This window comes from Bubalus kerabau, chromosome 10, assembly GCF_029407905.1.
Source record: "Bubalus kerabau isolate K-KA32 ecotype Philippines breed swamp buffalo chromosome 10, PCC_UOA_SB_1v2, whole genome shotgun sequence".
Classification (NCBI taxonomy): domain Eukaryota; kingdom Metazoa; phylum Chordata; class Mammalia; order Artiodactyla; family Bovidae; genus Bubalus; species Bubalus kerabau.
Genome location: NC_073633.1, coordinates 82,021,178 through 82,044,582, shown reverse-complemented (window position 1 = coordinate 82,044,582; position 23,405 = coordinate 82,021,178). Strand labels below are relative to the sequence as shown.

At 54.6% G+C, this 23,405-nt stretch overlaps 1 protein-coding gene across 3 annotated transcripts; it reads left to right on the top strand.

Moving 5' to 3' along the window:
* Nucleotides 1-1,167: 1,167 nt before the first annotated feature.
* RAB15 (RAB15, member RAS oncogene family) lies at nt 1,168-22,324 on the top strand. Of its 3 annotated transcripts, none has more exons than XM_055538362.1 (7): nt 1,168-1,189; nt 15,629-15,689; nt 16,873-16,933; nt 17,405-17,482; nt 18,183-18,272; nt 19,493-19,558; nt 19,718-22,324. In XM_055538362.1, the coding sequence occupies exons 2-7, from the start codon at nt 15,643-15,645 to the stop codon at nt 19,874-19,876; spliced, it is 501 nt and encodes a 166-aa protein (XP_055394337.1). In that variant the 5' UTR covers nt 1,168-1,189; nt 15,629-15,642; the 3' UTR covers nt 19,877-22,324. The 3 variants fall into 3 exon arrangements, with proteins under 3 accessions (XP_055394337.1, XP_055394335.1, XP_055394336.1); XM_055538360.1 differs by lacking the exon at nt 1,168-1,189 and adding an exon at nt 1,589-1,899; XM_055538361.1 differs by lacking the exon at nt 1,168-1,189 and adding an exon at nt 2,446-2,466.
* Nucleotides 22,325-23,405: the final 1,081 nt, after the last annotated feature.

The following is a 23,405-nucleotide window of genomic DNA, read 5'->3' as shown; positions in this document are numbered from 1 at the left end:
AGTTGGGGGTTCGATCCCTGGGTGGGGAAGATCCCCTGGAAAAGGGAATGACAACCCACTCCAGTATTCTTGCCTGGAGAATCCAATGGACAGAGGAGCCTGGTGGGATACAGTCCATGGGGTCGCAAAGAGTCAGGTAAGATTGAGTGACCAACAAAAACACACACATACGCACATGGAAATCAAAGAAGGGTGATTTCCATCCTTCAGCATTTACTGAGTACTGGGGTTCAATAACATGCTCAAGACTGCACAGCTAGTGAGGGGAAGAGCTAGGACTGGAACCCAAGTGGGCCCAACTCCAGAGCCCACAGCATGTACTTGAAACCCAGTGTAAAGCCAGTGAAGAGAATCACACCTGGACATCTTAGAGGATTCTGCAAAATAGGTTTCCTTGGCTTTTAATGCCATCTAAGTAACTGTCAGTTCAGATTTTTTCCGTCTTTATTATAAATTTATACCCTTTGCCTGAAATATAGCTCTTCAAGCCAAGTAAACGGACTTACTGCTTTCCTTGACCTACTACTGAAAAACACATTCACATCCAATACTCAGCCTGAAAACAGTCAAACACATCCACTTTTTCATCACTTTTTAAAGATCTAATGGGCTAGATGTGTTCTCCCTTTGTACTTATTCTCAGGAATAGGCCATTTTCTAGACTCCAGAGAGCATTTATTTGTCTCTCTCTGGTGCTAACACATTCAGTGGTAGTAAATTGGGTCTTGAACAGAGGTCCATTCATTCTTTGGAACCATTGGTGTGCACCAGCAGAAATAGTGGGTTGAAATAATATATTGGCATCCTGAGCACCGACCCTAAGCAGCTTAGACTCAAAACAGAGACTTGCCTGCACAACACTTCCGAAGGATTGTGCATTTGGAAGTGTTTTTATGATCCGCTGTCTTTTCAGCCTGGTGAAGGTCAGCAGACATTTCCCCCGTTTAAAGAAAAGCTGGGATTAGTGGGGGAGGGGAAGCTTAGAGGGAGGACACAGTCACGCAAGGTTATGGAGAAGCCAGATGGCAGAGAGGGAGAATTCTAGCAATACTCTCCAGGGTTTCTAGAGGCCGCGACTTCTAAGCGAAGACGCGCGCTTTAATCTAGACCCAGACCGAGGCCTTCCGACCTGGGGTGAGCCCAGGTGAGGACCAAGCACTGTGGCTCTCAGCCCCTCTCCCCGGGCCGGGTAAGCTCTCGCGGAGGGCGGGCGCTCGGCTAGGGCGGAGCTATCAGGGCCAGGTTCGGGATGGGATTGGGGGACAAGTGAGGAGTTTGGTGGAGGTGGGCTGGGTAGCTCATCCCAGCATCCCAGTCTCCCAGCCTCCCAGCGCACTCGGAAGGTCTACAGGAAAACAAAAACGTTCCCCAACCCCCTCACCCTTGCGTCTCGGATCCCCGCCCAAAGCGGGCGGGAGGGCGTCGGGCCCTGGCCGGGGCAGCGCACCCTGGGGACTGGGAGCGCGCACCGGCCTCGCCCTCGCCCCCGCCCCCGCCGAGGGGTCGGCTCCCCGGCGCGCGCTCCCCGCCTCTTCCCCGGGCGGCGGCGGCGGCGCGGGGGAAGGGGCGGGCGGGGGCCGGCTCTCTCCTCCCACCGCGCTCCCGCCGCACACGCTTCTCCAGCACCGAGCCAGCGACGGCCAGGCGGCGAGGCCAGCCCCGCTCCCTTCTCGCCGCCGGCGCCGTTCTCGGCCGGGCGAGCGCGCGCCGCGATGGCCCCGGTGGAGCAGGGCTGAGCCCGCCGCCCGCAGCCCCCGGCCCTCTCCGGCTCAGCCATGGCGAAACAGTACGATGTGCTGTTCCGGCTGCTCCTGATCGGGGACTCTGGGGTGGGCAAGACCTGCCTGCTGTGCCGCTTCACCGACAACGAGTTCCACTCCTCGCACATCTCCACCATTGGTAAGGGGCGATGGCCGGGGGGCGCCCCACCCTCCCTGCCGCCTCCACCTGTCCGGGCGGCGGTGCCCCTTCTCCATCCCGGGAGCAAGGGTCCGCCCCTCCGGCTAGAGGCGGGGGCTCCGGAGGCAAGGGCATGGGATGAACCCCAGGCTGCTGGACCGCCGGCTGGGGATTTAAGCCTGGGTTCCTGGAGGTAACAGGCCGCCTACTGCTGTCGGTGACTAGGGTAGGCGCTCGGGCCTCAGGCTGGGGCGCTTCCCCGCAGAAGCCGAGAAAACGGGGTGGCCTAGGCCTGGGTACTCCAAGCTGGGGCAGTGGAGAATCATAACCACCGATATGACACCCCACACCCCCAGGTGCAGAGGGGGAGGGGAAGGAAAGCTTGTGCTCAGGGTGAGGGGGTTCAGAGTAGGGGGAGCCGAGCCACTGGGTACCCCTCAGTTCAGGGGTGACCCAGTGTGGAGCCAAAGCGGGGAAGAGAGGAGGAAGGGAGGGGCCAAAGGGATTGAATTGACAGGACGCAGCTGTGAAGGTAAGCCACAAGGTGGGACACACCTGGAGGAGGGCGTAAGTAAGGTGCAAGCCAGTGTGCGCGGAATGGGGCATGGCTAGCCAGCTCCAGAAAAATGTCAGTGGGGGCGTTTGTTTTGAAGGAGGCTGAGGGGGATGAGAGCCAGGAGGGTTACTTGCGAGGCAAGGGACTCAGAATACATCTCTGCTCCGGCAGTGTCCGAGCCGGTGCTTAGAGAGGACAAGGCCTGTGGCATATGCTGCACAGGATTGTTATGGAATCACTCATTCTGGGAGGGAGTGGGTGGCCGCCCCTCTGAGCCGTCTTTCGCCCTGAGTGGCCGCCGCCTCTGAGAGGCCTGAGTTGAGGGCGTTTCACCCATGTCCAGCAGGTTCTCTGATGACGCCCTGGAGTGGCCTCAGCACTGACCAGGTCCTCCCGTCAGGAAGGGCCCACAGCTCGGCTTCCACTTGAGACTTCCACCCTCCCTCCCCACACCCGCTCCTTGCCAAGAGAGGAGAGGAGGCAGGTAAAGCCAGGAGGAACAGAGCCCCGGGGTTCAGAGGCAGCCTTTGTTGTCAGACAGACCTGGGAACCTCACTTGGGGGCAGGGCGACCTTGAATACCACGTAAGCTTCTCATCTGTAGAATGGGGAAGATAACACATTCCTGCCTCTCCAGGTGTTGTAAAGATTAGATGAGGTGATGTCTGTAAAAGCACTTAGAACAGTCAGACACGGGACCTGGAAAAGGCTGGTCATTACTGCTGTTATCGTCGTCATGGAACTCCTAGGATCCCATTCTCTCTTTGCTTCACTGTCTTCAAGGGGCTCAGGGTCAAGGGACAGGTGCATTCACCTTCCTCAGGGGAGCTGTTAGCCTAGCTCCTTGGATGTCCAGGAGCTTGGGCTGGGCTGCTATTTGAATGAGAGACATCTTAGGAATGGGGAGGGTCTGGAGGCCAAGGGAGGGCTACAGGACTTTGGGGAAGGCTCGGGGAAGAGGAGATGTTGGGGAAATGCCTAGGAGCGGCTGAGGAACCAGATGGCATGTGAGGACAGGTTGCAGCAGGTGAGGACTATCTCTGTACTCAAGCTGGGCCTGCCTTTCCCTAGAATGCAGAGGACTGTATGGGAGTTTGGATTCTATGGAAGAGAAAGAAACCTGCCTTTCTTCACACCAGCCTTTTAAAATCTGCCCCACTGGGCTTCTTGAATGCTTTCTTGTTTAAAGCTTACTGTTGCGTTTGTGATTTTGGGTTGTCTTGGTCATGTTTTTCAGCCATAACTAAGAACCTAGGGAAAAAGTTGGATGGTCAAGAAAAGCTTTCCCTTTTGTGATACAGAAAGGTCCTCAGGGAGGTGGAAGGAGCAGCCAAGAGACAAATCAAGGAGCCACAAGGATGGGTACTACCAAGTCCTATTCAATAGTTTATCCATTCCTCCCCCCCCACCCCCCACAAAAAAACTGTATCCTGTAACTAGGCTCAGCACTGCGACCTGAAGATTCTCAGATGAATAAAACCTGGAGTCACCTCTCCCAAGCTGCTCCTTGTCTAAGACACATTCTCTTACCGTCATGGACATTGATCTCAGCACCTTTCCCAGGGCTGCTTCTGTGAATACGGAAAATGGGGCAGTTCTCCAGTTACTGCCAAGACAGAGTTCAGATTCTTGGACCATGTCGATTTGTGATTCACTGTTGAGGTCACTTACTGTAAGAGCATGTGACATTCCAGAGAAGAACCTGCAGGGGGTGATGAGGAGACCTCCTGCCACTCCTCTTTCGCAGATGGGTAGGTGGCCCTGAGCTGGCATTTCTTTCCCGTGCAGCTCTGCTGACCTGGAAGGGGGCCCACACAGAGGAGGGCAGTCAGTGCCATGATGTTCCCTACTATTTCTTCACCTGTTAAACCAATTCATTAAGCATCACCATGAAGTACAGTGCCAGGTGTGTTAGAGACAGATTGCAATCCACCTTTGCCTGCCCACAGAAGCCTGTGATCCAGTTGGGGAAGCAACACAGGCCAAAAAGAGCCTTGGTCACAGGGAGAGAATCTATCTGAGAGCACGTGGTGAAGCATTCTTCAAATGTAGGGGAGATGACGATCCTTATCGTTACTAGTAATGAAGGTATCACGTTCGGTCCCAGCAGCTAAATAACCCTGGAAGACTTGCCTGAGGCAGCCCGTGGATGGTGAGGGGCCCGTGCACAAGCGCTGATGCTCCCCGAAGCACGCGATGGAGGAGGTCACAGAAGGAGAGGCGGCCCGGTGGATGGGAAGCGGCAGGAAGGCTCAGGGAGGAGGGGAGGCTGGAGCAAGGCCTTGCAGTGTGGGCTGCTTCTCAGTTCCTCCTGCAAGGGAAGGAGCAGATGGAATGGCAGGAGCAGAGATGACAGAGGTGGGAATTCAGTGGGTGTTCGCGGAACTCTGGGCAGTCTGGCTGGAACTGAAGAGAGGGAAGGAGTGAGAACATTCCTCTGTTTATCTCTCTGTCTCCCAAACTGTAGTTCAGGTGCCTTGAGGGTCAGACCAAACCTCATTCCTCGTTGTTTGCATGTCCTAGTACAGGGCCAGGCACGCTCTCCATAAACGTCCCACTGGTGAAGGAAGGAGGGTAGAGGGCACGCAGACCTGGCTGAGGAGCTGGCTGAGCCCCTTTGCGATGGTGTCAAGGGTTTCTGAGCAGGGGGATGACAGGGAGAAGGGAGAAAATGGCATTTAGGATGTTGGTTGGGAGACCAGTCAAGGGAGACCAGCGGTAGTGTCTGGGCACGTCAGACCCTCTCAGCTCGTCCCTTCTCTGTCTCCCCCACCTCCCCATCCTGTGGCACCAACACCTGTTCTGGAGCCCCTCACAGTCACCTGTTCTTGTGTCCCTCCAGAAGTGGGGAGTAGTTCAAATACATCAACCTGGCCCCTTCCAATAGGCCTCGTGTGGCTGGCGCTGCCTGCCCAGCAGGGAGACAACGTCCCGTCCCAATGGGCATCTCCGTGCAGGGACCTTTGACCTCCTTTCTGCACGGCGGCCAAGTGTCAGCCAGGCATGGAAGCTGTCGGGGTGGCCCATGAGTTGGCATTCTCCCTCCAGTCCTTGATCTTCCCTGAGTAGACCTGCCATGTGGTCTTGAGACTGTTTTTTCTTAAAGGCCGCCTTCTGGGCTCATAGGAGGCTTTGGCCTATGATTTTCCGGTTTGACTGGTTGAATGGCTGTGGCTTCGGGCCTGGTTCCTCTGCTGGGTTTGCTGATGCCATATCATCTTTCTCAGGAAGTTCTGTTCTCTCCCTGCCTGGGGCAAGGGCTTGTGGCTAACTGAAGAGGGGAAAGTGGGCAGGGGAAGGACCAGTGGAGAGAGATCTGAGCCTGCTTTCGAGTGGCCTAACAAACACGGGGACCAATGCTTGGGCACCGCAGTCCCGAGGTCTCTGGGCCCCCAGACCATAAGGCCCTGTGTATACATGCTGTGTGAACTGTGGGAAGGTCAGGAGGGTCTCTGTGCACCCCAGCTCTCCCAGACCCTGAAAAAGGGGAGGTGAGAAGCTGAGTTGAACAAAAAGCACATGCCTGAGATTTGCCATGGCCTTACAGACAGTTAACGTCTCTGTCATTAATTTCCACATCTGTAAATTGAAGATAGTAACAGAATCTGCCTTAGTGCTTGTTGTGAAGATTACAGGGGCTAACAGATACAAAGCACTTGGCAGAGCTCTCAGAAAAAATGGCAGCTGCCCTCATTGTGTTATTATGATTATTCCTAGTTCACAAGAACGTTGGAGATACGTGCTCTGAGGCCCTCCTGTCCATCACTCATGCGTTCGGTCATTCAGGCACTATCTGCGGAGCACCCGCCACTCCAAGCCAGGAGCCAGGCGAGGAGCTGGGGAGACACCAGTGAGCAACACAGGAACTGGGGAGCACATGAGTAGGCTCTGGGTTTTATTGCAGTTTTGGTGCCGGTTTCCCCCTTTTCCTGGCAGAGCCAGGGCCTGAGAAGGAAGAATGAGTTTGTGAGGACATGCAGAGGCCGAGGAGTGGAGCGAGAGGTGACCTGAGGGGACAGGGTGGCTCTGCCTTAAGGTTCCGACCTCAGCCACGTGCTGCTCGGCTCCCTGGCCCTGCTGCACACACCCCCCTCCCCCAAGGACGTGATCCCGGAGCACGGCTCAAAAACCCTCCTTTCGGCTGCTCTATGCTCCTATACCACCTGCACAGCTCTGCAGATTCACCCACGGCTTCGAGCACCCCGGTGCCGCCTTCTTCCTCCCCCTCTCCTCCTGCCTGCTTCCCAGAGAGCTGGGTGATGAGCTTCATGACATCCAAATCAATATTTGGCCATTACCCTTCCACCCTGATTGCCAGCTCTTCTCAGAGTGCCTTCTGCTGTAATCTAATATTTGTGCCTGTTTGCCTGTAAAATTGCCAGTTTTCTGCACAGGCCCCTGACCTCTCCTTGGCTGTTGTGCCCTGGGCAATGTGCTTTGTCAAGCAGATCACAGAGCTTCCTGGACACTTAATTCCTCCCACTGAGGAGGAAAGAATGAATCATCGGCCCTATTTTATTACTAGGAAAACTGAGGCCCGAGAGAAGTGATGACTCATGTCTTACACGCTGGTGACCCCAACGCGAACCATCGCCTCTCCTCCAGTTGCCCTAGACTGCTCTGGGCGTGCCCTTGCTCACCCCAGAAGGCACTCCAAAGGCGCCAAGCAGACCCTCTCTCCTGTGAGCCCCAGGGGAGACAACAGTGCCTCCCTCGCCTGCTCTGAGTGCTCCAGGCTGGAGGGCCAGTTGTGCCTCCGCTGTTGGCTGAGTCTGGGGGACTGTCAGGGGCCATGATTGAGGAGTCTGGCTGGGGGCACCTCTGAAGTTGAGATCTGAGTATTGCTCTCATGTTACTATTCTGAGAACATGTTTATGGAGAACTCGGTGACTGGAGCCCCCTGTTCCACAGAGAGGGCCAACAGTTGTCTGTAAAATATGGGTCATTCCCTGATCCCTCTTCTCTGATTAAAATTTTTCTCTCTACTTATCTTTTCTCCTAGAATGTAGTGACTTCATTCATTCACTCATTCCCTCACTCACCTACATATTCTTTTTTTTTTCTTTCATTTATTCAATTTTGTTGAATAATATATACTGAGTGGACATCCCTGGTGGCTCAGATGGTAAAGAATCTGCCTGCAACGCAGGAGACCCAGGTCGGGAAGATCTGGAGAAGGGAATGCCAACCCACTCCAGTATTCTTGCCTGGACAGAGGAGCCTGGAGGGCTACAGTCTATGGGGTCGCAGAGTTGGATACAACTGAGCAACTAGCACACACACACATGTATACTGAGTATCTGCCTTCTGCCAGGCCATGAGAATATAGAGTGAAAAAGATGCTGTGCTGCCCCTCTGGGAGCTCACAATGCTGTTGAGTAGTCAGACATCCAGACAGACAACCAGAATATCATGCAAAAGCAATATCAGAATGCTTTGGAATCACAGAGGAGTGATACATTCCCCCTGTGTTGCTTGGTGATGGCTTCACAGAAAAAGTGACATTTGAGTGAGGCCTCTGATCTGAGCAGGGTTTCCAAAAGGATGAGGGGTAGAGGAAGGGTGTGTGGAAAACACCTCATGACTTGGAGCTGCTACTCTTCTGTCCAGACGGCCCAGCTGGCAGTGGCTGGTCATGGTTTTGTCAACTAGACCCTTGCTGGGAGTTTGCTTTGTGGGCTTTGTGTGTGAGCAGACATGTCTAGAGGCCCTGTCCCCTCTGAGATGTTTGCTCCTGAGGCTTCAGGCCCTTGTTTCTTCCCCACTTTGCCTTCTGCTTCTGAGCCACATTGACAGGCCCAACCGGGAAGAGGCTTGGCAGAGGGTAGAGGAGTGGGTGGTCAGAACCCTGAAAGACCTTGGCTGCCTCAGCAGTACCCACCGACCACTCGGCAGTCAGCTGCCAGAGCCAAGCCCAGGTCATGTGAGAGTGGGGCAGGATGGGGTTGGCTGGAGCGCATGGCACATGGCCCGGAGGCCCAGTGGGGGTCTGTGCATGCAACAGTGGGGAGGGCAAGGGGACCGATGTTTCCTGAACACCCACTCTGCACAGGAATGGGGCACTTTACACACATGAGCCTTTCGGGTAGAAAGCTCATCATAAAGTGGGCGTGAGGAGTCTCCAAGCGGGCCTTGCCAGCATTTGAGGGGTTTCTCAGTGCGTCCTTCAGTTAGAGCCTCCAGATGAGTTCCTGTGTACGTGAAGGTGTGTGCACACGTGTGCGTGATGAGGGTGGGTCCCCAGGAGCCCCCTTGCTGACCTTTCCCTCTTTATCACAGAACAGAATGATGTGGCCCCTGTGTTTTCCCTCTTCTGAGGAACTGTGAGTTTCACTGAAATGTGTTCCAGCCTGAGGGATATTTTCCGCCTTCCCTGCCTCGGCCCTGACCCTTCAGACCCTCTCCCGGCAGGTGCCTTCCCGTCATTCCGTCCTCAGCTCAGGTGTCACCTCCTCTAAAAGGTCTTCTCTGACCAGCCAGTCTAAAGCAGGCCGTACCTGGGTGTCCTCACGCTCCACTCCGTGATTCTGCTTTTGCCGCAACACTTCTCACTGTCTGGAATGACCGGTTTCCCTATTTATTATCTGTCTTCCCCACTGTAATAGAAGTCTACTAAAGACAAGGATATTTCTGTGTTATTCAAGTCTGTGTCCCCTGGCTTATTAGTTCCTGGCACATGAACTAACAATAATAGTTTGTTATGAATGAAGGAATGAATGCACACATTTCCGAGAGGACTTCCCTAGCGGGAATCCGCAAGCGGTATTGGTTTTGGGGGGACTCACAGACAATAAGAAACTCACTCTGTACTCATGTGTTTGGGATTGTGAGAAGATGGGGAGAGTTCTGTAAGCGGTGAACAGTTTCCAGTAAGTTCTCTGCTCAGATACGTGCCACAGGAGAAGCTCAGACATAGCAGGGAGCAAGAAGGCAGCTCCTGTGATCCCTGTGTGAGGGGGGTCCTCTCTGGTGAATGCACACATGAGAGCTCAGTGTCTTAGACCAAGGTCAGTATTGCCTGTTGCTCAGGGTCACTGCTGGTGTCGGACGACGCCCAGCAGCTTAGGCTGCTGAAGTGACCCTCCAGGACTCTGGAGTAGGAGCTCCCAGGGCTCAGGCACTGGGGCATGCATTCCTCCCAGCATCACGGGAGCTCATGTTTGACTGGGAAACCCTCCTGTGCGGTAACAGCCCTTGGGTTCCTGCGAATCCCGAGAATCTCAAGATCTGCTGTGAAAATAGTAGCCTCCAGAGTTGTTGCCCCATCATCACGTGCGCTGCATCTGACTGTGTCTTAGAAAAGAGAATGTTGTTCTGACATCACCAGTCTGCCTTGTGGGTGGACAGCCGAACCAGGGCCTTTGATCTCAGGTTGAATCACGGCCTTGGGAGTTAGAAGATCAGGACTCTGCCAGAAGCCCTGCTTCCCACCCCTCCCAGAGTGCGATGGTTCAAATGCTGCCTGATGCCCTTTCTCAGAGAGCCTGGGGACACCTTTTCCCCAGCATGAGGGGCAGTCATCCCAGATCTGGATAAGGGGAAGTCAGTGGCGTGCAGCCCCACGGACAGGGAGGCTGGAAGTCCCCAGACAGAAGGGAGGGAGGAAGAAGGATGCAGCAAGTGGCAGGTTTGGGGCAGAGAATGCTCTCCCCTGCCTTGCACCTGACTGGTGTGAGGCCCGTTGTGTGGCCTGAGCCTCTGTCTGGAATCTTCTTTTGAGCTTTGTCTCTTAGCTGTCCCTCGTCTTCCCCCTCTCCTTGTTCTTCCCCTCACTTGTCCCTCAGCTGGCGGGGACATGGCGTTACACTTTGTTCTCTTGCTGAGGGAAGGGCATCACTCTGGTGCCTCGTTTGGGTGGCCAAGTCAGAAAGCCACAGTCCCACAGTGTCTGCCCTTTCCTCCAGACGGCATTGGGGTTTCTCAGGGTGACCTCCTGCCCCGTCCCCCAGGAGCATCATGCACCCAGCACATGCTGGTTTCCTGCAGGGAACGGGGCTGGGGGGCCTTCCTAGGACTTGAGCTTCGTAACTGGAGCCACCACGGCTCCAGGGATTGGGTGTCTGCCTTGGGTTTCAGGTGTATTAAGTGGTTCCTGTGGTGGCGTCGCATTGCTGAGGAGAAGGCTCAGGTCCCCCGGCTGCCAGGCCTCTGGGCTGTGGTTGATCACAATGATAGCATTTGGCACAGAAAAACCCTGTTTCCACCTGATGCCCGTGGCACTGGGTGGGCAGGCAACCTGGCACTTGACGTTAACCCATGAGGTGCTGGCCCGCCGACAGGCACAACTAACTTCCCTGTCCTTCTCTATCTCCTGGAGTTTGCTCAAACTCAGGTCCATTGAGTCGGTGATGCCATTCAACCATCTCATCCTCTGTCGTCCCCTTCTCCTCCTGCCTTCAATCTTTCCAATGAGTAGGCTCTTTGCATCAGGTGTCCAAAGTATTGGAGTTTCAGCTTCAGCATCAGTCCTTCCAATGAATATTCAGGGTTGGTTTTCTTTAGGATTGACTGGTTTGATCTCCTTGCTGTCCAAGGGATTCTCAAGAGTCTTATCCAGCACCACAGTTCAAAAGCATCAATTCTTCAGTGCTCAGCCTTCTTTACGGTCCAACTCTCTCATCCATACATGACTACTGGAAAAACCATAGCTTTGACTATATGGACCTTTGTTGGCAAAGTGATATCTCTGCTACAGAGAAGCAAACTGAGGCTCGGAGAAGTTGAAAGTTCCTCAAAGTCACACAGCAAGTGCCAGAATCAGGATTCAGACCCAGGTCTTTCTGACTTCAGTGCCAAGGATAGCTTTTCCACTAAATTAGAACCCTCAGACTTTCCTCTATCTAAAAATCACCCATGGGACTTCCCTGGTGGCCCATGTTTAAGAATCTGCCTTCCAATGCAGGGGACACGGGTTTGATCCCTGGTCAGGGAACTAAGATCCCACATGCCACAGAACTAAGTTGGCGTGCCTCAACTAGAGAGAAGCCTTCACGCCCCGGTGAAGATCCCACATGCTGTAACTAAGCCCCAACACAGCCAATAAATACATAATTTACAAAGTAAAATCACTCATAGTCCTGTTATAAATACAAGCTTCAGCCCCTTGCTTTCAAATTCTGATTCATCAGGTCTAGGAAAGCCAAAGTATTGGGTTGGCCACAAAGTTCACTCAGATTTTTCCGTAACATGTTATGCTACCCACCAGTGTCATTTTGTTTAAAAAAAACACTTCAGGTGATTCTAAAGCTGAGCTGCAGAGTAGGTGATCTTGAGAATCAGAGAATTCCTATGCTGCCTCCCTGGCGGCAAAAGAAATGCTTCACGTGCAAAGCTTATTTCAGATGGAATCCTCAGTCTTCATTCAGTGTGTACTAGAATCACCTGGAGAGCTTGTTAAACCACAGATTCCTACCCACCCCCACCCAGAGTTTTGGATGCTAGAGATCTGAGGAGCTGGCATTTCTAACAAGCCCTGGCTGAGGCTGAGGGCTTGGGGACCACACTTTGAGAACCGCTGTCCTGAGAAGCCTGCTGTCAAAAGTGTGATCCTTGGGCCAGTAATATCTTCCTCACCCCAAGGCTTGTGAAGCATCTCAGGCGCATCTCACTCCCCGACTGAATCAGAATCTGCATTTCAACACGGTCCCCATGTGATTTGCATGAACTTTAAAGCTTGAGAAGCACTGCCTTAGAGGAGCCAGAGTGAGAACACTCCGGGGGTGGAGGCAGATAAAGAATCTGTCTTCTCCCAGGAGAGGCTGAAGATGCGACACAGGTGAAACTTGGGAGGTACACCCAGAGGGGGCTGAGGACAGCTGAGAGGTGAGACTCAAAAGGATAGAGGACTGTTGCCCAGGGAAGGTGGAGACGACAGGACAGCCGGAGGAAATGACGTGGGCTTCAGAAGAAAGCTGCATCGGGCAGCGGTCACTTTGCCCATAAGACAGTGGACAAGGTGTTCTCTTGGATACTTTTAGCGATAGGGGAGGGGAGGCGGGGTGGACCAGGGCTGAGCCCTTCAGCAGGAAGGACAGTGCCTGTGAGGAATGTGGTGGGTGAACCACCTCGAATAAACAGCTTCTGAGCAGCAGTGAGGGCTGCCTGAGGTGGCAAGGCATGATTTCCTGGGTGACTGAACAAGGCCAGCATTTTGACTCTGCCCGGCCGTGCTCAGCGGTGGAAAAAGCCAGCAGCCACACAGGGCAAGGAAGGGGCCACGGATGGGCACAGGGGCCAAGGCTCACTGTAGGTGGACAAGGTGGAAGATACAGGGAGTGGGGGAACAGAGTAGAGGAGCAGCTTCCAGTGCAAGATCTCTGGGCTGTTACTTTTTCCATTTAAAAAGGAGGTGTGTGGGTGGGAGAGGAAACCCCTCAGAAGGCTTAGACTGTTTCTTCCCTCCTGCAGGGGAAGAGCTGATTTTTTTTTTCTTCACTTCTCAGAGGTGTTACAGGTTTGATGGGTGGTCAGGAGGGCCTCGGTTGCAAGATGGTGGGGTGTGGGGGGTGCTGTGAGCCTCCAGAATTCCGCAGACTTGCTCCCTGGCCACACGGCCAAGAAGCGAGGGAAGAGAGGAGGCGGCCAAGCCCAGGGCGGCTCCCTGTCTCATCAGCCCTGCTTCTCAGACCTGCCTTCAGTCTCAGGGGGAAGCTTCCCGGCTCTGGGGGCTCCTCCCCTCGCTGAGTGCTTTTCCGTTTTTTCCAGAGAGAAACAGAAGAGCATAGGTAAGATCCCTCCGCCTGGGTAACACACAGCTGTCCTCTCGTTTCCCCGAGAGACAGGGCAAGGGCCCTGCCCTCCAGCAGGCCCTGGCTACTTGCTCTGCTGACCTTGGACTCCTTATCTCACCTCCCTGGGCCTTTGTCTCCTTGCCAATAAACTCTGTACGGGCAGGGGCCATCTGTCTTCTTGGCCACTCTGTCTGCACCTAGCACTGCACAGGGCATACAGTTCCCATGGAAGTTTCTGGAATAAAGGAAATAGACCCCTCTCTCTCACCAGCCCCACCTATGTGACCACTTGCGAAAGGCACTGTCCTTGGACTGAGCTGGTATGAGGATGAGCCAGGTTTTTTATAAAATGAACAGCATCACCTGTTCTCCTAGGAAGAAGGCACTGGAACAGGAAAGGTTTCTTGATTCCTTTCCATACCACATGTTGCGGAGAAGCAAATTCTTGACAAATATTTGTTTAGGGAGTGGGTGAGCACGCTTCTGCCCCCCCCCCCGCCACCAAGGCCAGGGGCCCCCTCTCCTTCCTTCTCCCTCTGCTTTTCTACTTTCTGGGCACCCTTGGAAGAACGGCTGCCAGATGTCGCACATTCGGAAAAGTACAGCTCAATAGATATGAATCAGCTTGGGCAGGTGAAAAATGATTCATGTTCGACCAACTTGATTTAGTTCAGGTTGTCTGGTCTGAGTCTTCCTCCCTTTTAATTAAATGATGCTTGGTGTTGATGCTGAATTTAATCTGTCTGTGTTTGTAGAAAGCTGGGGGCAGGATGGATAAGCGGAGAAGTTACTCACAACGAGGTGGGGTGGCGCTGGGGATTTCAGCACTTCGGGGCCATGCTGTGCAGCCCAGGGACTGTGGTCCAGATGTCTGCCTTCACCCTGTTCCCAACCTGAATGCCGGTTAATGGTGCCCCTTCCAGACTTGTCTCCAGAGAGTGCATAAAGACCACAGCTTAGCCACCTTACTAGATGTAGCCTTTGAATCACTGGGCATGGCACCTCGCACGATTAGGGCTGGGGAGAGGCACCGCATCTCTGCTGTCACCAGATTGATGCCTGCCTGCTGCTGGTGGTGCTGACTTTTGTCACAAAAATCCCCAGATATATTTCCTCCCTGGGCTGGTTTGCCAGACCCCTTACGTTCCCTGTGTCTCGCGACAGCTTAGCTCCTCACGCCCCTGGGCGGGTGAGAACCCTGTCTGTCTATCCCTCCCTCCCCGATGACATGCTGTGCCACGACCCCTTCACGTGGTCACTGGCAGTCACCCAGGAGCAGTGGTGTGCAACAGGGCTGTACTCGGTACAGAGATAGCTGTGGCCGAGTGAATGGCCACCAGGTGCCAGGCACAAGATGTCATTTGGTCTTCTCAGTGACCCTCTGAAATGACTGGTAATGTCCCCATTTTACTAATGAGGAAATGGAGGCTCAGAGAAGCAAGATGCCCAGGGTCCTAGCTATGAATTACGTGGTCAGAGTCAGGATTCAAGTGCAGCCCTGACGTTCAAGCCCATGCTCCTTCTGGTAAACAGCAGTGCCTCTTGTGGCCAGACCTAGTCAACAACGCATGCACTGGGCCATCTCCTTGGCAGGCCTTTGCTAGGTGCCGGAGGCTTCATACACATCATGGGGCGAAAGTCCTCTTTTGCCATAATCTCTGCCTTTTCCACATTCATGACAGTGCCATTAACCCCTCCTAGTTGCTCATAAGGCAGAGAGAGAAACAACCCAGGCGAATGAGGTAGACTGCTGTTCCTAGGGAACACAGTTCCAGGAGGGATGAATACAGGTGGTTCTGTGCAGAAGTACGGACAGGAAGACCTCTCACGGGAGTAGAGTTAGACATGCTTTGGTGCGATGTAAGACAGCAATGGAATGGATTCTGACTTGCTGTGTGTTCCAGCCCCTTTACTCCTGGCAACTCAAAGCTCAGGTAGGAAGGGAAGCCCCATTCAAAGCCCTGGACACTCCCCAGGCTCTGTTTTTGGTTCAAGAAGGCCTTTCCCTCATGCCATCTTTCTGCCAAATTAAACCCAAAAGAGAACCTTCAGGGCTTCCCTGGTGGTCCAGTGGTTAAGAATCTGCCTTACAATGCAAGGGACACCGGTTCGATCCCTGGTCCGGGAAGATCCCACATGCTGCGGGGCAGTTAAGCCCATGTGCCACAACTGGTGAAGCCCGAGGGCCTAGAGACTGTGTTCCGCAGCAAGAGAAGCCACCACAATGAGAAGCCTGAGCACCCAACTAGAAAGTAGTCCTCACTCACGGCAACTAGAGAAGGCCTGTGTATAGCAATGAAGACCCACCGCAGCCAAAGAATAAATAAATAAATCTAAAAAAAAAAAAAAAAAAAAAGAGAACCTTCAGGTATGAGTACCCTGGGCCTTACTTCAGGTCTCAGCAGGTACCCTTGCTAACTTCCTCACTTGCTTCCTTTCCCCAGGTGTCGACTTTAAGATGAAGACCATAGAGGTAGATGGCATCAAAGTGCGGATACAGATTTGGTGAGTTGGGTGGGAGGAGAGGCCCCAGGGCTGCACCTGAGCTGCCATGCGCACAACCCCAAGGCTGCATCTGGAGAAATTGGCCACCTCTTTGATGGAAAGATGCAGGAGTCTCAGAGCCCATCTCCTGCTCCCATGAGCCTTAATCTCTCATCTTAGTTCCCCGACCAGGGATTAAACTCGGGCTCTTGGCAGTGAAAGCACAGTCTTAACCACTGGACCACCAGGGAAGTCCATCTCATCTCTTTCTTAAGAAACTTTATGGGATTGACTGCAAGTCACCAAAAAGCAAGAATTAGAAGGAATTGGCAAACTAAGCACTGTGGGTTTGTCTTCGAATAAAGCTTCTTCGTTGGGGCCAAGCCCCCCATTGCACTGCACTGCGGTAGGATTAGAAAGGAGGAGGGCTACTCCCCATCCTTGCGTGAGAGTTCCTCGCGGCAGCACAGTGCAGTTCCCACAAGTAGCCACAGGGGGCCGCTGTGACTCTAGCCTGGTGCTCTTGAAAGCACTGCCTTTCCAGCGTTGGGAGCAGCCTTCCAATTTCAGAGCGAGAAGGCAATGGCACCCCACTCCAATACTCTTGCCTGGAAAAATCCCATGGATGGAGGAGCCTGGTAGGCTGCAGTCCATGGGGTCGCGAAGAGTCGGACACGACTGAGCGACTTCACTTTCACTTTTCCCTTTCATGCATTGGAGAAGGACATGGCAACCCACTCCAGTGTTCTTGCCTGGAGAATCCCAGGGACGGGGGAGCCTGGTGGGCCGCCGTCTATGGGGTCGCACAGAGTCGGACACGACTGAAGTGACTTAGCAGCAGCTGTAGCAGCATGGGCGTTGCCTTTAGAGGTCCTGGAGGGACTGGAGGTGGAGCCGTCCCACCAGTCTGGCCACAGCGGCCCAGATCCTAGAGACAGTCCTCCAAGGCTCGCGTATGGTTGTGGCTGCTGGTGCAGGTATAGTTGACAAGGCCCCACAAGCCCCATCAGCACCTATGACCGGTCCTCTCTCCTGTAGAGTCAGACACGTTTGGATCTACCTGGGGACCAAAGCGCCACTGATTTTTCACCCGCAGCTCTCTAGTTTCTTCTGCAAAGGCACAGGGTCTCCCAGCTCCTGTTCCTCCCCTCCCCACCAGCTCCCACGGTCCCTGCCTTTCTGACCAGCTGCCTTTCTGTTGCAGGGACACAGCAGGGCAGGAGAGATATCAGACCATCACAAAGCAGTACTATCGACGGGCCCAGGTGAGACTCTGTTCTCAGCGTTTAGAGGTGGAGTGCTGCCACCCACACGCCTGGCTCTGGGCGTTTGAGATGTTTGTGCCACTGATGCCCAAGTGGGCCCTCGGATTGCCTCCTGGGGAGTGAGGTGGGCAGTCTTTCAGTCACTTATTGATCATTTATTCATTCATCAGCTCCTCTGTGGGCACTCAAGTACAGGCAGGTCCTTACCCTCAACTTCCACCCTCCTCCCCGGGCCAAAGAGCCATGTGCCTTCCTGCCTGAGAGAGCTCTGTGATCTAGGAAGCAGTGGCTTTGGGGGGCTGAGAGAGAAGGAGATTTTTCTGGGTGTTTATGGATCTTCATTATGCTGAGCAGGGAAGGGGGAGATGGGGACCCAGCATGTAAGGTGCCCCCCTCCCCCCTCTTCTGGCCCCTTGACTGCCCTGTCTCCGTGTACGTCTGCCTCCCCCATCTCTCTCTCCTCTCTCTCAGGGAATATTTTTAGTCTACGACATTAGCAGCGAGCGCTCTTACCAGCACATCATGAAGTGGGTCAGTGATGTGGACGAGGTAGGTCACGCGGCCTCACTGTGGTGGGGGAGGGTGGCGAGGGCGGGGAAGGGTACTGGGAGGGGAGAGCATGGCGAGGCCCACACGGGAAGGGCTAAGGTGGTCAGAGTTGGCAAGCAGACACTACCAGGAACTCTCCCCTTCCTCTGCAGCCCTGGCTGCGGCCCCCGTGGGTAAGACATGGGGGTGAATCCCCAGAAGCCATGCCCTCATGCTCTGTACCCTGCCAGGCCTCCATGGCTGTGTCTTCCCCAGAAAGGAGTTAGTACAGGGCCTCCCCTGTGCATAGCTTCCTACCCCAAATCTCAGGACCAGGTGGAATTGGGAGATTGGGGTTCCAGTCTTGACTCTGCCACCACAGCTCTGGAGCCTTGGGCATGCCCCTGGAACTCTGAGTCCCCAGGTCCTCATCTGTAGAGTGAGAGGTTGGACTTAAGTCCCGGATCCTTTCCAGCTGTCCAACCCAAGGGAGCACCAGCATCTTCTATCCTCGATGGTCCCCACGACATCCCTCTAGGACCCCTGGGGTCAGCCGCGGTACTTGGAGGAGCCTGGCGCCTGCATCCCATTGGCCCACTCTGTCCCTGGGGCTCTGAACTTTGGTGCTGGCTTGCATGCCCATGGAGGCTGTATGGTGGGGAGATGGGGTGGGATGGGGAAGGCCGCACTCACTGGTGGTTCTGCCTTTCTCTGGCCCTAGTACGCACCAGAAGGTGTCCAGAAGATACTTATAGGGAATAAGGCCGATGAAGAGCAGAAACGGCAGGTGGGAAGAGAACAAGGGCAGCAGGTAAGTGGGAGTGAGCTGGCCGAATCCATCCCTGGGTTTTCCATGGGCTTCCAGGGCCAGTCCTAAGAAGGAGGGCCCAGGGTTCTGTCACTGTCAGGGACCCCTCCCTCCTGCCCCCCACAGCGGCCTAAGGCATTTGGTGAGTTGCCATCCTTGAGGACAGTGACTTGGGGTCTATCCTGAAACAAAGCCCTGTCTCAGCTCCAAGGCCCCCAGAGTGGGATTACCACTGCCTGAGAGCCCATCCTGTTAATGAAGAAGAAGGACTTCAGGTTGCTGCTTCTCTAGCAGCTCCAGGAGCAGCTTGGTCCCACCGTCACCTCATCCCACCCCCACCCATCCCCACTCCCTGTCCTCCTGACACCTGGACAGAGGTTGGAAGGAAAAATGCGGGAATGAAGGGCCCATAGTCAGAGAAGCCACGGCAGCAGAAAGGGCAGGAGGATGGTGCTGAGGGAACGTCTGCATAAACAGGGGGACCCTGCTCCCAGAGAACAGGAGGAACGATGGATGCCACTGAGGCCAGAGTCACCCACTTACTCTGAGGGGTCTCAGGAGCTTTTCTGTCTCTTTTCAATCAATAGCATCCATTAGCCTTTGAAATAAAATTGTTGTTTAGGATATTAATAAAAAAGAATACATGGTCATTGAAAAGTTGGAAAGTAGAAGCCAGCTCTTACTAGAATATTTGTATTTGTTGAGTACTGTATGTGTGGCCCTGTGCTAAGCAAGTGCTTAGAGATAGATGCGTTTAATCCTTCCACAGCCTTGGTTGATAGACACACTCATCCCCTTTGAGCAGATGACAAAGCTGGGAGGCTTAACGGGAATCAGTACGTTGTCATCCAGCTCTTAAGTGGCAGCACTGGTATTCAAGTCTGCGTCTGTTTGACCGCCAAGCCCATGTTTTTCCTTGATTCGCCACAACTTTTTGGGCCTCTCTGTCTCCTGATACATGATGTGTGCATGCTGGGTGTGTACGTGTGCCTGTGTGTAGCTGGGTGGGGTGGGGGTGCATGGGTGGAGCACCTTCTCCCGATCTCTGCTGGCCTGTGTCTTCGGAGCTCCCAGACTCATCCGAGAAGTGATCTACTTATCTCCTGAGAAATGGTCACGACACAGCAGGGGCCCTGAGTGCGGTGGCAGAAGGATGTGCCAGGCGCCGCGGGACACCTCCCTTCCCTTGCTGACTCCCTTTCAGGAATGTCCTTCTCTTGCAGCTGGCTAGAGAGTACGGCATGGACTTCTACGAAACAAGTGCCTGCACCAACCTCAACATTAAAGAGGTGAGTTCTCCCGGGCTGAGTCCAGTGGAGAGTCGAGGCAGCCGAGGGGCCAAGAGCAGATGAGCCCCGCTTGGGCAGGGGGTGAGGCGGGGGGGCGGCCACAGGGGCTCCGGGGAAGAGAGGGAGACGCCCGGCCAACTGTGCCCCTTGCTTTCCCAGTCCTTCACGCGCCTGACGGAGCTGGTGCTGCAAGCCCACAGGAAGGAGCTGGAAGGTCTGCGGACACGTGCTAACCACGAGTTGGCCTTGGCGGAGCTGGAGGAGGATGAAGGCAAACCCGAGGGCCCGGCAAACTCTTCAAAAACCTGCTGGTGCTGAGCATCCTGCGTGGAGCACCCCCGCACAGCCCCACTCTCCCCGCAGGAGGTCTGCGGGCACAGGGAGCCTGGGCCTCGCCCCGCTGCCCCTCTCCTTCGGGTGACCCTGCGGCATGTTGGCCGCTGCTCCTCCTCCCCTGCCTGGCCCCGGGGGGCAGCCTCCACCCGAGGGGGCCCCACCAGCCTGTGTCCCCAGCCACAGGCCTGCTGCGAGCCCCCAATGTGTGACGAGCACGTCTTCACTGCCTGGAGCTCCCAGGCGATGCCCGAGTCTGGAGTCAAGGCACTGTAGGCTCCTTGTCTCTCGGTGCGTCTGGTCTCCTCTCCGCTGTTTCTCGCTTCTTCCCACTTCTCTGTCTGTCCTTCTGCTCGGCTGTACTCATACGGAAGCCCTCACCTCCCTGCGCCCGCGTGTCACTGCTGGGGCAGCGCCTTCCCCTTCCTCCTCACTCAGGCCCAGGGCCGCACTCCCCCTGCTCAGCTCCCGGGACAAGCCTCACCTGCAGCCCCCGGAGCTGCTTCCATCTCCCCCCGCCACCACCCGCCCCTTCTTGTGCCACGGGCCTGCCTCCCGGGTGACCAGGCCGAGAAGAACTCAGGGCAGGAAGGAAAGCCCTAACTGGTGGTTCCCACATCTGGGGCTCTCCTCCCTCCCACCCCAGTTTACCCCGCTCTTGGCCGCCCACCCACCTGCCTCTTGGGGGACCTGAGCTCAGAGACAGGTGCTTCAAAGAAGAAGGAAAAAAAATGACGAGGGGTGGCAGGGATAAAAAGTCACCTCCATTCTCTACCTCCCATACCCCCTGGGCTCCTGAATTTCAAGATGTGGATCAAGGCCTGTGGGCACTGCAGGGGTGAGGAGAGCCCCCCTACCCCAGAGCCAGCCACACACTGCAGGAAGGGGAATGTTTGGAAGAGAAGGGCCAGCTCCTGCAAGCTAAGAGCTGGGACACCAGTTTGCAAACCAGAGGGGAATTGGGCAACAGCAGGGATTCCGGGGCCCCATCTTCCATTTCTTATGTAAGAAGGGCATTTCCCCAACACCCCCTGGCAGGTGACAGGGGACAGAACCAGGCTGGTGGTCTTTCATTGAGCCCAGCCTTCGGCTCTTAAGGTTCTCCCGAGACCCAGAGTCTGTGGGAGGAGGGCGGGAGCGCGTGGGCAGGAGGCAGGCGAGCCCTGGGTGGGAATGTGTGGTGCTGTCCCTTCAGCCTTCAGGACCAAGTGCTCATCTTGTTCCTCGAGCTCCTGAGTCAGAGGCTCGTGGGTGTGCCAACTGCCCTGTGGCAACAGGTAGGGGGAAGCCGATTCCCTCCTCCAGGGCCCTTTGTTTCAGGAAGAAGTTTCTTTAACTCCATACAGTACAGAGTAGTTAGCAGGAGGCCCTTTGAGGGGGAAAACATGTCAGTTTGCAGCCCTAGGAGGGTTCTTCCCCCACTTCCCAAGATGGGAGAAGCCTCAGGAGGAGGATCGGTTGTAAGCTGTGAGGCATGGCTGGTGCTGGAGCAGAAACAAAGAACTAGGCGTTGCACATTCACCAGTTGTTAATAACTAAAGTCCAGGACACACGTGTGTGAAGGATTAATAGCCCCACTGACTCCTCTGGAAAAAATGGTGAGGGATGAAATCGCCAAACCTTCCCTCCTAACTCTTAATACATCAGGAGAGGGCAGCTCAGGATGTAGGGACGTGGGACAGGTTATATGGAAGGAAAAAGAAAGCCAGAGTAATTGTCGGCTGATGAGAAACGTAAAGAGCTGACTCTCTAGGATGAAGTCGTGACCACAGCTGAGAATGCTTCCTTGAGGACTTGTCTCCTCGAACGTCTAGACATAGCACCAACTCTGGGGTGGGGGGTCGGCAGTGCCAGCCCTTGGTGTGCCCTCCGCCAGGGACCTGAGGGGGGGGAGTTTATGCTGGCCATTGGCTCCAGCCTGTGGATCGGTGTCGCCACTTCCCTGAAGGTCTGGCCGAGCACCATTGCCTTCCTCTCCTAGCCCCCTCAGGAAAGGGACTGTATTTTTACTGTGCCCTAGGGGTTCTGGAAGGGAAACCTTGGGGTTGAGACTCTATGGCCTGAGAAGCCGCATCCACGGGGCCACTGCTGGGGAGAGGTATGGGGCAGGAGGGGCGCTGGGATTTTAGGGTGCAGCTAGGCTCACCAGGTACCAGAGTCGGCCTCTCATCCCTGAACTCTGATCCAGGAGGCGGCCTGGGCCCTGGCCTTAGACTGTTGAGCAGGCGCGCCTGCCTGTGGACTCCTGACCACATCTGCATCTGCCGTCTTGAGACTCAGCGCCACCCCTGGCACCTGCTCGTGAGCCCCACCTTCTCCCTGTGACGGGTGAACTTGTGTGTGCTGTGTCTCGGGTCCAGTAGAGGAATTGTGAGCAGGGTTCATCTATTTTAAACACAGATGTTTACAAAATAAAGAATATTTCCAATCACAGTTGTGACTGCCTGTGTGAATCCCCGGGAGTGGGTCTCCATGGGACCCTGGTGGTTCAGGGGAAGGGGCAGTGTCGGTAGAAGAGGCTCCAGAACCCTAAAGCAACAGCAGTTGCAGGCAGGAAACACCTTCCATGTGGTGCCTCTCCTAACGCCACCTGCAGGGGAGCCCAAGCAGAGCAGCCATTGCTCTGCTGTGGACACACTGCAGAAATAAGATTGAGTTGTCATAGGTGGGGTGGGGAGTGGGGGGAATGCTGAATATCTAAGCCAAGAAGGTTCTCATCTCTTGGAATGGAACAGGTCTGTCTTCCTAAAGGCATGAGGCAGGATTAAGTAATCTTTCAGAAGTTCATCTTAGCCCTGTTTGGATGGGCTTCCCTGATAGCTCAGTCGGTAAAGAATCTGCCTGCAATGCAGGAGACCCTGGTTCAATTCCTGGGTCGGGAAGATCCCCTGGGAGAAGCAACAGGCTACCCACTCCAGTATTCTTGGGCTTCCCTTGTGGCTCAACTGGTAAAGAATTCACCTGCAATACAAGAGACCTGGGTCCAATCCCTGGGTTGCAAAAATACCCTGGAGAAGGGAAAGGCTACCCACTCCTGTATTCTGGCCTGGAGAATTTCATGGACTGTATAGTCCATGGGGGTCGCAAAGAGTCAGACATTACTGAGCGACTTTCACTTCACTTCTTCACTATGCTTGGATACCCCCAGAGAACAAGACAGTCTGTAGTCTAGGGGTCTGGGGGCTGTTGAATACTATACTCTGGGGTCTAGAGTTGATGGAAGAGGCAGAGAATGTTTGGGGGTAAAGCTAAAATAAGAAGGAAGGAGTAAAACAAGGCAGGGCCAATGGCCCTAAAATCATAAATCTGTATTTTCCAACTTGCAGATAACTCATAAACCTTTATCTCTTCTATTGGAACAATCACTTCTCTGTGAGATAAGAAAGGTGATTATCCAGGTTCAAGGGGAAAGGGAACGGGTGCTTAAGGGCCCCAAGGAACAATGGCAGAGTCAAGCTGAAAAGGACCAACTGGAATTGAAATCTGGAGGGGAAAGCTTGGCATTTCTATTTAG